This window comes from Crocodylus porosus, unplaced genomic scaffold (genome assembly GCF_001723895.1).
Source record: "Crocodylus porosus isolate Cpor-Errol unplaced genomic scaffold, CroPor_comp1, whole genome shotgun sequence".
NCBI classification, from domain to species: Eukaryota; Metazoa; Chordata; order Crocodylia; family Crocodylidae; genus Crocodylus; species Crocodylus porosus.
Window position 1 is genome coordinate 1,507,964 of NW_017728919.1, and position 12,847 is coordinate 1,520,810.

At 43.9% G+C, this 12,847-nt stretch overlaps 1 protein-coding gene across 7 annotated transcripts in view; it reads right to left on the minus strand.

Annotated features, from left to right (window-relative positions):
- The window catches only part of GATAD2A (GATA zinc finger domain containing 2A), an 82,988-nt gene that overhangs the window by 19,668 nt on the left and 50,473 nt on the right, over nucleotides 1–12,847 (minus strand). For all 7 annotated transcript variants that reach the window (XM_019538318.1, XM_019538320.1, XM_019538317.1 and 4 more), the window contains one exon: nucleotides 12,313–12,584. In XM_019538318.1, coding sequence (XP_019393863.1) covers nucleotides 12,313–12,575 — 263 coding nt within the window. In that variant the 5' untranslated portion in view covers nucleotides 12,576–12,584. The remainder of the gene's footprint in view (nucleotides 1–12,312; nucleotides 12,585–12,847) is intronic.

The window sequence follows — 12,847 nt, forward strand, 5'->3', positions numbered from 1 at the left end:
ATCATAACAGGCAGCAGGGAGCTAACTTCCTGTATGCTAATCAGGCCACCAAAAAGTCATGTGACAAAGGCATTTCCCTCGCTAGTCATGTGACCCTTTAACTGTTCCTTCCACCGTGAAAACCATGGCAACAGCCAGTTCCAACCGGTTTGTGACACATAGCCTTCATTTTGTGAGGTGAGGTAGGGTGCAGGTACTGTGAGAAAATGGAGCAGCCTCTGAAGTTCAGGGGCAGCAGGAGCTTGCTGGAGCAGCTGTCCACTCGTGCCAGTCCCTGCAAACACCCCCAGTGCAGCACCGGGACAGCCTCAACTTCTTTACTTCGCAAAGTTTAAAAAAGTTTGCAAATGCATGCACCGGTCGGCTTCAACAGCCCTAAAAAAAAAAAAAGGGACCCTCAGTTCATTAAACTTTTTAAAAAGTTTATCCTGAGAAGTGGTTGCTTGGGGGGAGGGGGGAAGTGAAAAAAGCCAAAACAGTGCTTGCTTGTGCATGGTTCTTTTCCAACTTTTAAACAAAGTGAAAATCAAAGGCAGAGAAGAAACTGAAGCACACTGGGAGTGTCTACATGTGCATTTACTGCACAGTAAGTTACTGCGGTTTCTAAGCCGGCATCTACACGTGCGGGCATTACAGCACAGTAACGCTGTGTGTGGACCAACTTGGGAGTAAAGTTAGTCCCAAGTCAGTCCATACACATTGTGCACTAATGTGTCTACACATGCGTTACTGCGCAGTAATTACACACAGGTGTAAATTTGCTACCTGCATCGTGCAGGTAGCAAATCTATGCCCAAGTGGCATAAGTCGCCATAGTTACCGCGCAGTAACCTAAATGACTGTGCAGTAAGTGTGCACATATAGATACACCCACTGAGTATTAAGTAATTCAGAGAGGGGAGAGGAAGAATGGGGAAAGGGACGGACAGCCTAGAAGACACATCCGACACGTGACGATAAAGCAGCTTTAATTTAATTAGCATACAATGTTAGCTGATCTGAGAATGATCAAACCTGCACTGAACACACTTTATTGCAGAGGTCTACGTTCATTACGGTTATTTGGGTAACATCTCTTTAACAAGATTAAGATGGGAAGATAAGCAAGCATTACAGGTTCTCTGCTGTGAAGAGATACCTTGAATAATCATAATTAAAAAATGGATTTAATATGGTCCATGGGAAAGAGATAGAGTATTAAAAGCCAGTCTTGTGATGGGGAAAAAACCTCTCACTCTCTATTCCTACCTGCATCAACTCATCTAAAGAACCACTGAGGATATCTGTAGACTTTGGCACAGTAACCAAGAAATAGGGGGTTACCTCATTGACATGAAGAACAGTTTTGGAAACCTGATGACAGAAAAGATTTTTTTCCTTTTTCGAGGTGCTGCCCACCAGTATGTCTGTAAGAAAGCTCTCACAAGCTATGTGTTCGAGACACGCACCGATTGCTGCATTCACACTAGGCTGAAATTCTGCATTGCTTCGCATTTTTGACTAGCAATGTGACGGGCTATAAACATAGATTCAGCGTTCAGGACATTTCATTAAATAATTAGTAGATGAAAGTTTGCGAGTATACAGGACTTTGAGGCAAGGTCACTTTTATACTGTCCCTCCAAAACTTGTGCCTTCCCAATTGTTTGGTTACCATGGTAGAATATACTGGTATCTTCTATGCAGATTTAACCTAGCTCTTACCTACATTTTAGCTAACACCTGCCATCCACATACCAAAACCTCTGACCATTGGAGGCAAGGTGCTTTGGGTCGATGTGATACCTTTTATTAGACCAACTCAATAGTTGGAAAATTTGTTCTTTGCAAGTTGTCAGGCACAAAATGCCCTTCTTCAGGCAGACAGAGACTCTCCTAGAGTGTCTGTGCCTGAAACCTTGCAAAGAACATTTTTCTCCCCACTACTGAGTTGGTCTAATAAAAGAGATAACATATCTACCCAAAGAATCGTGTCTGCCTAGGTCCTTAGACCACAAAGGCTACAACCAGCACCCCTGACCACTGGAGGTGCTTCATGTTCATCTTTCGTTTGAACTCTGGTTAGAGTCTACCCACTTTGCACTGAGGACGTAAAAAGGGGAAGGAGGGGACTCTCTCAAGTGCGGACCATCCTCCAGTCCCCACCTGGCAATTCTCTCAAAGAACAAGCCCTGCAACTGATAACAGAGGAGGAAAGTTCCCTAGAGTATTGCTACACAAAGAGCCACAGGACACATCTCCAGACACAAACCGCCAATGCAATAAGAGACAAAGACATCGTAAGGGTTCGCTACAGGGGTGTTCACACCTGGACTAAGCTAGTCGAACAGCTCAGACACAGGTATGAGTCTCCCAGCTTACGCAGGCAATGGGGACATAGCCTGCGTGTTGTGCAACCCCCTCTCCATCCCAACAGTTGCTAAAATGCTTTGAAAGAAAGCCCTCTAACATTGTGTGGAATGAAGCTTCCAGTTGAGTTTTCAATCTGTTTAGTTAATTTAGAGACGCACAAAGATATAATAAAAAGATAATTTAACTTCCTAAGACCACTTTGGGAAAAACAAGACATTCACCCTCCATATTCACTTACTTCCAGAAACACTTGCAGCAATCAAAAGGCTTGATAAACATCAATCTAAGAGTTTACCATTAAAGCATTCATGTATTGTAAAGAGCTTATCTTACTAGCGGGGAAGAGGCAGGAATATCAACTGCTCTACCCAAGGTCAGTCAGTCTGTAGCTGAGAGAGGCAGAGATCCTGGTCCTACCAAGTCACAGCCAAGTACCGTCAGTATGAGGGCACCCTCCCTCTTGCACCATTCGTTTTACAAGGTCAGGTTGTTCCCTCTAAAGATCCTGGAGCATCTTGTCTGCTCCAGCATGAATTTGGTAGACATCCACTCTTCAGTTAAAACCCACAGCTCCCACTGGGGCCAACCTATATTTGTTGACTTCAGGAAAAACACATAAAACAAAATGGGGGGGTCATCCAATTCAATAGACCTCAGGTGGCAGAGGCTATCCTTGGAGGCTGCCTTCCATTTAGTTGGGACAGAGGAAGATTAATTATGCTTTTGTCTTGAAGATGATGCATCTGAGGCCCAAAGTACCTTGGGACAGACGCAACTGTCATAATGGGTCCACTTCCCTAAGAGGCCTGCTATCAGGAACAGACCCTTTCCAACCGTGTGGCTGCAGACTGAAAACTCTCAAGTCTGTGCAATAAAGCAAACACGTACTAGAGCTTTTCATTGAAGATTTCATTAATGGACGGAGCTGCTCCTATCCCGTGGACAGCAGAAGCTGAACTGTGGTACTGTAGCATGCTTGTAGCTGCCCCAGTTCAGCTTTCATTTGGCCCTGGTGTAGCAGCAGACACAACCACGTATTGCAAACGTAAATCCATCTCACCTTGGAGTTGCTAGAATTCCTCCATCTCCATGCCTTAAGACTAAACGAGGAACAAAAGCATAGCTATGAAGCTTATGCTAGGAGCTGGGATGGGGAGAGAGAGAAAGAAAATGTAGGAGCCCTTGGGTCTGATGCAGAAAGTTTATTTTTCAGGAGAGGGCTCTCTGGCAAGACTATGTCCAGAACCAGAGGTGACAGAAATGCAGCTGGAAGAGGTCCAGCACCTCAAGAGTTAGCAAGCATGCTTTCCACCTCTCCACACCAGTACAGGAGCATAAGCCCAAACAGACTCTGCTGGGACGACAGAGATCCCAACCCTGCTATAAAACACCATCATTCTTCTAACTAACCATCTCCTGACACATTCATCTGCAGCTGGGGCGAAAGGCAGAAGAGCAACCAGGACGCTCCAGCTCGCAGCACAGGAGAGCTGAGCTTTATTAGCAAGGTGCAGGTTGCACTCAACTCCCAAACCTACGAGACCAGAATCGCCTGCCGGCTAACGATATTACCTGCCTTAAAACACAGGATGCCTTATGGCGAGTCGCATGTTTTGAAGTGCGTCCAAGCAATCCTACTTTATTGCAAAGGAGCTTTTGGGGAGGTTATCTATAAAAACCTAGTTTTATGCCATTAAGATGTAGCTGGCTGGCAGTTTTGCTTCTGTTAAAATTCAAGGAAACTAAAAAAAACCCCAACCCAAAACATTTTCTGGAAGCACTCCAGGTAGAGAGCTCACTTTTCTGGGCCTCTCTACTTCTCTGGTCTAGGATAGTTTATTAGCATCATTCAGCATCATGGCTGTGATGCAAATAGTTCTTTTTTGCAGCCCTTGTTCGTCATAAAGGCTGTGAAATGTCCACCTCCTGATTCTGCACTCCCAGCTGTCCCCCCCCCCGTTATCTTGTGTTAAAACAAACTGGCGATGTTTACAGTGAACCGCATCTTCCAAGACTTTGGCGCTGCCTGTTGAGCTGCAGAGCGCCAGCCTGTCATTGTGTTTTGTAATACTTTTGAGGTGGTTATAAAGATAATTCCTGAAGTGTCAGTAGGCTACAAGCGCTCCCATGCAAGTAAGCCTGCCCTGGGTCAACAGACTGGCCCCACTCAGACGGACATTGACTCATTACCTTTTGGCCTAGCTGACCTTAGAAGCAATATAACAGATTATCTTGTTAAAGCCAGCACAAATTGCTAAAGCATTTTTTTTTTCCAAATAGGAATTTAACAAAAACCACAATTAACTGAACAGTTATCCAGGTTGGGCTCATCTCAATGGCATACGTTAGCCTGGAAAAAAAAATAAAAATAAGAAGTCTTCCATGCTTATAATGTGTGAAGATTTGTGGATGTTGGTAATAGCTATGTTGCTCTAAGGACATAGGCAGACACGGTCCTTTGAGTAAACGTGATACCTTTTATTAGACCAACTAAATTGGAAAACAATTGTTCTTTACAAGCTTTCAGGCACAAACACCCTTCTTGAGGCATAAGGAGAGTCTGAAGAAGGGTATTTGTGCCCGAATGCTTGTAAAGAACAATTTTTTTCCAACTATTTAGTTGGCCTAACAAAAGATACCACATTATTAGACCAACTAAAGAGTTGGAAAAAAATATCACATCTCCACAAATCTTCGGACAAGGTTCTTTGGGTAGCATCTCATCTTCCTCATCCCACAAGCTGCAATCCTTTGACATCTAGGTAGTCTCTCTCCATCTGCTAGGAAGTAAAGCAGGTATGAGAACTATGGCCCTGCAGGATTAATCCCTAACCCACAACATGAGTGTGGGTGAGAATAAGTTTTTCCTTATTTTATCCAATGACCTCCATATATTCTCCCCTCAAGGCACTGAAGGTAAGGAGGGAGAAGAGAAAAGACAGAAAATAAAGGAAAGCAGACTTTTAGAGATTTCAAATATCCACGAGACTCCAAAAAGCATCAATGGAAATCTTGACAGATTTGGTACACTACTGAAACAGAAACAAGATGATTACATTTTCCTTTCTCCCACGCTGCTGCTTTGGAGGGGGAAGGATTTCATGGAGCTGGGCCTGTATTTTGAAGTTAAGAAATTCACAAAAGCAAGAAACCTGCCCCCTGGGCTTGCCACAGTGGCCTTTACTCAACCTTTGCTGCACACCTGATTTGTAATGGAGCCCCACCACATCCGGGCTACCCCTCAACCACTGGAGTGAAACGTGAAATGTGGCAGAGCCCCGTTTACACTGCCCTGGAACCTGCACTGCGTTCAGCTCGCGCACGGCTCCAGCCAAAGCAGTAACAGCCGACCCATCACAGGTAAGGAACAACCGACCCATCCTAGATTAAATAAGGCACATTTAAGAACATGCTCTAGATACATTCCCATCATGGCCCAGCCACATGAGCCAATGCAGAAAAACTTTTTTGGGAGAGGATGGGAGAACCACCACGAAAAGTTTTCCCTTTTCCAATGGGAAAAGGACAACGGTAAATTCTCCATCAAGGGCCCCACAACACAGCTCAGAGCACGTAACTTTAACAGGCGAGTTAAAACACAAGTAGATTAAAACACAAGTGGTTATTTTTAGTGATGTTGTACAACAAAAGGAGGACATGATGCCCTGCTAATGCAATTTTCCCGGAACCATAATGGGTAGTTCCGGGACAAGAGCGACGTTCCCCAAACCACATGCTGGAAGAGTTGCACAGAAAAAAAAAAACAACTTTCTGTGATTAGACTAGTTGGCAAGACTCCATCGTTCTAGGGAAGCCTACAGATTTCCCCACCCTCATTTTTCCTGGCAATTTTCACTTAAAACAAACAAGCAGTGGCTAAGGCCAGCCAGCCTGCATGTAATTTTGAAAGAACTGGAGCTGAAAAGCATGGGGATGGCCCATGGAAATTTAAATAATAAATAGGTTTGCTCCTAAGGAGATCAACTTCCATAAAATCACTTACTGCATCAAAAGCAAGTAAATGTGACGGCTTAGCTGCTCTCCCATTTTTACTGGAGGAAGAATGATGTTAGCCCGAAAGAGCCAAGCCCTATAGCCTTTAATGCACTGATAATGGTATGGGTTGCGGGATTCGTCTTCAGACCAAGGGGAATACATGTACTCAACTAAGATTAAGCCACTAGAGTGGAGTTGGAAGGAAAAATCAGCATTCAGGCATATTTAAAAGGAGAGGGAAATATGAAAAAGGGAGAGGGTGACAGCAATTTATCTTCGGCATCGTTGCCTTTATTGGCCATAATGCATGGCCCAGGAGCGGGAACGCAGAATCCGGACCTGAGGCTGCACCCTAGTCTACCACCAAGAGCATCACCTGCAAAAGCAGCCACCTTTGTTCTCCCAACTCAAAATAACTCCACTGAAAGCCTCACGTAGAAACAAGACTGCTTAACATCTTCACCAGGTTTAGTTTCAAACCAGGCCACCTGCAGCCTCTCCAAAAAACGGAGCTAAAAGGTGTTAAGATGCATCTCCGTTGGTGTTAAGTGAAGCTATCGGCGGAGGTAGGCCAGTTCAGTTGAAAGAGAAAGGTATTTCTCTTTTGCTTGCCTCGGATTGCGTAACGAGAGACTGAGCAGGGAATATTCAACAACATCCCCGAGAGCTGGGTATGTGCTGGAGGAGCTATATGTAAACGGCCCATTGCCTGCACACCCCAAAGGACTCTCTCGGGCTTTATTTCCAACTCTCCCCAGTACATACGGTCAGACTGACACGCCACGGTCCTGGGTGTACAAACTGCATCCGAGCATCTCTCATAGCAGCACACTTCTCTTTATTTTGGATTAACAGAATTTATACCATCCCTATGAGACCTGAACACATTACTATGAAGGTCTGATCCTATGTGAGCAGGATGGCGTGCAGCACAACACGAATTCTTTCACCTGCCAGCACAGCAATGGGAATCAGACTTGCTGCATTAGAGTCCGTGCTAGCTAGCAAGGGGATCCTTGTGGAAGAAGTCACTCTGTAGCTGTCCCAAGCAGGAGCACAACAAGTCCTAACAGTCTAGCAACTAAATGGCAGCTCACACGTGCTAGCTGACAACAGGCTACGTCAATGTGCATGGGCTTGCCAGGGAGATACCCATAAAGGCAGAGTCATCGGCAGGGATCCTGGTTTTGTCCAATTTAAAAAAAACAAAATTGTTTGCTCTAACCCTCCCCCCACCAAATCCACATTTTCCTGTTATTAAACAAAACACTGTGTCAATTCAAATAATATATAGTGGTGTTTTGTTTTAATCAGAGAAAAATGTGGGGTTGGGGGGGGTAAAGCAGAGGATGTTGGATTTTTTTTTGTTTTAAATCAGAAAAAGGCAGGATTCCTAGTTCATGTACATCTTCACTATGCCATGAGCTAGGCTGTTACTTCAAACACCCCTAATGCTGTGCACAACCCCCTGTAACTTGGATTCAGGGGCTGAGGCTTTGAGAAAGGATGGGACCTGCCTGCTTTGTGACTTTTTGCCAGCATGCTCACTGCAGAGTGCTGCTGGTTCACAAAGAACCCACCCAAAACTTACCCTTTGGAAAATATAAAATGCATTACAACTGATTGAGATGAACCCTCCAGGGTCTCAGCCTGCACCACAGGTGGGCCCCGACACCCCAAGACACGTGCAAGTGTCGAGAACACAGCAGTGTGGGTACGGTACTGGTTTGGGAGTGCCCACACCTGGGCACCACTGACCCGGGCTCATTGCATGCTGAAGACGGACACCAGATATGCACAGAGGTTATCACCTGGTTATCTCTGCCACTCCAGCATGGGGGAGGAACGCTGCCCAGAGTCGGACCCCCGTGGTACAGGACATGTTTCAGTCCTTGTAAAAACTGCATGTTCGGAGGTAGGCAGAGAAGTCCTTGCAGTCACATTCCATCTATTTTAGTCCATGGTGTTATTATTCCTGGGTATAATAAAAAGGCCACTGCCAACTTTAAGCTATATTTTATGAAGGGGTTTTACTGTTTCCCTGTGGCAGTTTATTAAGGTCTTTCCCAGCAAAGGAGAGAAAAGGGGACTCAGGAATATGACATACTACCAAACTGCTACAGGATGATGAGCCAGGAAGTTTAAAAGGGCCATGACAAGTTTAAGCTGACTTAAAAATGCCATTGAGCCAAAAAGCAGTGGATCAGGAGACAGAATACTCTTTGGCTAACTTCTTTCAGCTCTCATGCCCTTTGCTGGTATTTTTAAACTCTGCAGAGAAGCACAGTTTCCAAGGTGGTGATATCAGAGCAGTGTCAGTACCACAGTGCTGGAGAGCTGATGTTTGATAATCCAGAAGATGCTGTATTTCAGGAGGGCCTCTGCAGGTCTCCATCCCTGCAAGGGGAAGAGGGAGGTGGGGGTTTACACTTCTTAAGTGGAGCAGCTCCCTTACTGATTTTGCTTGAAAGCTACCGCAAGAAAATACTGAAAGAAATCCGAGAAAAGTCTGGTGATCGCAGCTAGGTAGAAGCTGTTCTGAATTACTGTGCTATTAACTGCTTTGTTCATCTGTTTAAAAAGGAGCTGAATTGAGTCAAACCCTGCCAAGCAATTCCCCGTCCATCAATGCTTATTTCTCTAGTATCATTTATAAGATGATCGTCACATTTCTGCATCATTTAGAGCACAGGCACAAGCCACTTTTGGTCCCTTTTTACTCTCCACGGCAGATCTGGCCTACTGGTCCACTTCTCAAAACGAGCTACGCTGCTGGAAACACACACAGGAGCAAGACGCTGGTTTGGCCTTGTACGACCTCTCGTCACAAACTTTTTACCACCACAGACTCTCTTCTGTTGAGCTCGTTCTGTGATGCCAGAAGGAAACCAGATACTATTTTTAACTTCCTTTTTTAAAATTTTTTCTAGATGTTGAGATTAGAAGTCAGAAACACTTCCAAAATTTTTCTTTTGTTTTCCTTTCTTTAAACCCAAAGGTGTCATCAGGTTCAGATTTCAATTTTTTTTTTAAACTCGATTCATAAGGAATGAATGGATAATCAGTGTGAGATAGGGTAAAGCTTCAGTGATCAACTGATAACATTCCCAACGGGGAAAAAATTCAGTGTTCATTAACACAAGTTTTAAAATACTAAACTGAGATTAACCCAAGCAAGAAGGTTTTTTAAGATCAGAAATCGTTCTATTTAGTTATCAAAACAAATCAACTGTTTCAAAGATGCGGGTCTTACATCAACTGTGTTCTGGACTCATAAATATCGAAAGTCTGGAAATGTGAGTCCCAAACCAAGAGGCCCAGCCTGATACTTTAAGGTCTCAATGCCACCAACAAAAATGACATTTGGATTTTGACATAGCCAAGGGATGAAATCTGTCCTATGGCCCCATGCATCTCATCACCTATTGCCTCTGCCGAGATGTAAAGGATCCGTATACCTAAGCAGGCTGCTCACGACCATCTGAGTGCCCAAACACTTGATCACATATTGAAAGCAAAGAGCTATCATCAGTCTGGAGCAGAGAGGGGAAGCCTGGGGATGTAGTTACCTTCCACAGAATCATTTACATTCCTCTTCCGCAGGCAGGGCACCCCAGTGTTTTATCCCTCCCCTTCTGAACCACGATCGTAACAGATACAAGTGACATTTCACAATTCTATCCCCAACTGGAAACCAAAGGCCTGATCCAAAGCCAGGCGAAGAACAGATTTCATTAGGTTTCAGATCCGGGTACTACAGACTGCAACCTCCTTACACAGGTAAACTTTCTTCCATACCCACAAAGAAATCACAATTATTAGATTCAGAAGCAGAGCTATTACACAGCATGCATGGGGTGGAGCACATCTCAATTTTTTTTTAAATGGTAGCATCTTCTATGGAGGCTCTTTGAAAAATCAACCATGAATGCTCCTGTTCAAAGTCTGGCTTACACTAGTCCCACAGTGCAAGAGGCAAGTGGATGCCCATAGACAAGAACTGGAAACTGTACTTGTGAGGTCAGAGCTGGCTCAGGGTGGGTGAGGCGCCCCAACATTTAATGCTTTCAAAAAGACTTTGCTAGATTGCTAAGACTCTCCCTTTAACCCTAGCTTGCCCAGGTGAATGCAAGAAATCCGCTGCAAAGCTGGGAACCGAACCCACTTATCTTCTCTTCCATGGAGAAAGCATTTCAAGCAGTTACACTAGTTAGCAAGCTGGGATAACGTTAGAAGGCATAACTGCCTTCTAAAAAGGGCATCTTTTTTTTTTTTAATCATCTGGATCCTTTTCCTCATTCTCTGAGAAACAAGCAAAATTCTTTTGCATGGGAGTTATCAATTTACTCCCTCTTCCTACATCAATAATGTACTCACATAGCTGATAAAAGTTGTCTTCATCACCAATCATACTGAAAGATCACCTTGAGCAACCTTGGGAGATGCCCCGGTTGCCAGTGAGTTTACAGAGGAAAGAATATGGTCCAAGGAATTCGTACTAAGTCCAAGTTGTTGCAAGAAATTTGTTCTGGATGTACCAAAGTGATATAATGTATCACCAGACAAAATAAAAAACAAGCAGTAAAACTACTTATTGAAAAAGCGGAAGCAGAGCATAGGAATAGGTGGATAACTCAAATTCATCACAGTTCTACAGTGAGGGTAGATTAATTTTATTCCCCTCTACAGTTTTCTTTCTTGCTTTTTAAATACATACAAATTTGCATACTCAACAGGAACTTCTAGTTTCTGTTCTGACAAGTGAAGCAGTAGTAAATCTAAACTGCTACAAACCATCTTTTATTCAAGGATCTCGACACTTTATACTCTTAAGACATTCAACAACTCTGGGAATATTTAGCCTATTTTGCAAATGGACAAATCATTTCTGCTTTGGTGCATTAGTTCCCTGATATTAGTGGCAGAGCCAGGAATAACAGTTTTACACTTACGGAGTCCTGACTTATTTTACTATGCACCAAACACCACACCACACTGCATCCCAAAGTAAGTCTGCTCCAGGTCTTTTCTCTGAGAAGAAAAAAAGTGAATTTTCAGGATCACCACCTGTAATCCCGGTACCTGACCAGACTGCGGGACAGGCAATATGCAGAAGAAACTTGAAAAATCTGTAACCCAACTTTTGGGTGATGGTTTTGAAAGCACCGTTTCCATGTGCTGGAGGTCCTTTATTTGCGTCTCAGTACTACATGTGTTTTGTATTTTTTTTTTTTTAAAAACAACCTTGATTAGTAAACCAAGAGCAATTTTCCCCCAAAACGGCTGGTCACATTGGATGTTTCCATTTTTAGGGTATCAAACTTAGTTCAAACAACAGCCCCTTCTCCTCCCCACCTCCAAAAAAACCCAAACAAAACCATACCCTTTGAAGGTGTTAGACTGGGCATGAAAAATGGAGGCACCTTAAATCATCAGCCCCTTTATAATAGGTTTTTCCCCCAACTTCTCTGAAGTCCCAGCAGTATGTGCACAAGGGCTAAGATGCATCAAAACCACTTTCTCACGTATGGTCACAAGGACAGTTTAGCCCCTTCCTATGTCATTCATGCTTATGGGGTGCAAAGAGGCCTTACCATATGAGAGCGACCTCGAGAGTAAGCAGCGCAGTACATACCCCATCTACATTCATGCCTTTACTTTCGACCACATCTCCTCATTTAAAGAGGTTCATTTCCCACGGAAGCTGCTATGAAGACGAAGCTGGGAAAAAATAAAGCAGCAGCTACTTCGAGACTATGCAGCACTAGCAGCTGGATCTGAGGAGGAATACTGAAGCTACAACGCCGCACCTCCTTCAGCAGTTTGCATGTGTATTTACAGCTTGCAGCCATCCCGCAGAGAAGCTTGGAGGTCTTTCCAAGTGTCTGCTCACTGAGCTTTTCAATTTTGGTGTGCACATAACTTGAATAGTGAAGTGTGCTGGCAGCACCTGGTTACACTCACCTTTTTGAGGTACTCATGTCCACAGGCTCATCTCCCGTCTGCACCTCAACTTTAATGGTTGCTTTTACCTCCCCTCCTTTCAATAATCCTTGCACTTTTCCAGATCCAGGATCTGCCTTTATTTTCATGTCACCTTCAGTCTTTATATCTGCTCCCAACAGTCCTTTCTCCATTTTTATTTTTTTACTATCCACGTCATTTTGTGTTACTTCTCGTTCTAGCGCTCGCTTCTGACTTCGTGTCCTGCATGCTTCCTCTGTCATTGTGAGACTCTGGAAAAAAAGGAGAGAAAAGTCAGTTAAATGCATTTTAAGGGACGGGGGAGCAATTAAAAAAAAATCCAATCACCTTAATCTCAAAATAGGACAAAGTAGGGTGTCGCTGCAAATGAAGAGATCCTGAGAGGGTGCAATAAAAAGTGCTGACAGTTTGCTCGCTCACCCTATTGTAAGAGAACTTCAGACCCAGGTCTTACGGAGCTATGCAGCATTACTGTAGTTGCACTTTTTAGTTTAAAGCAACTACAGCTGGAAGA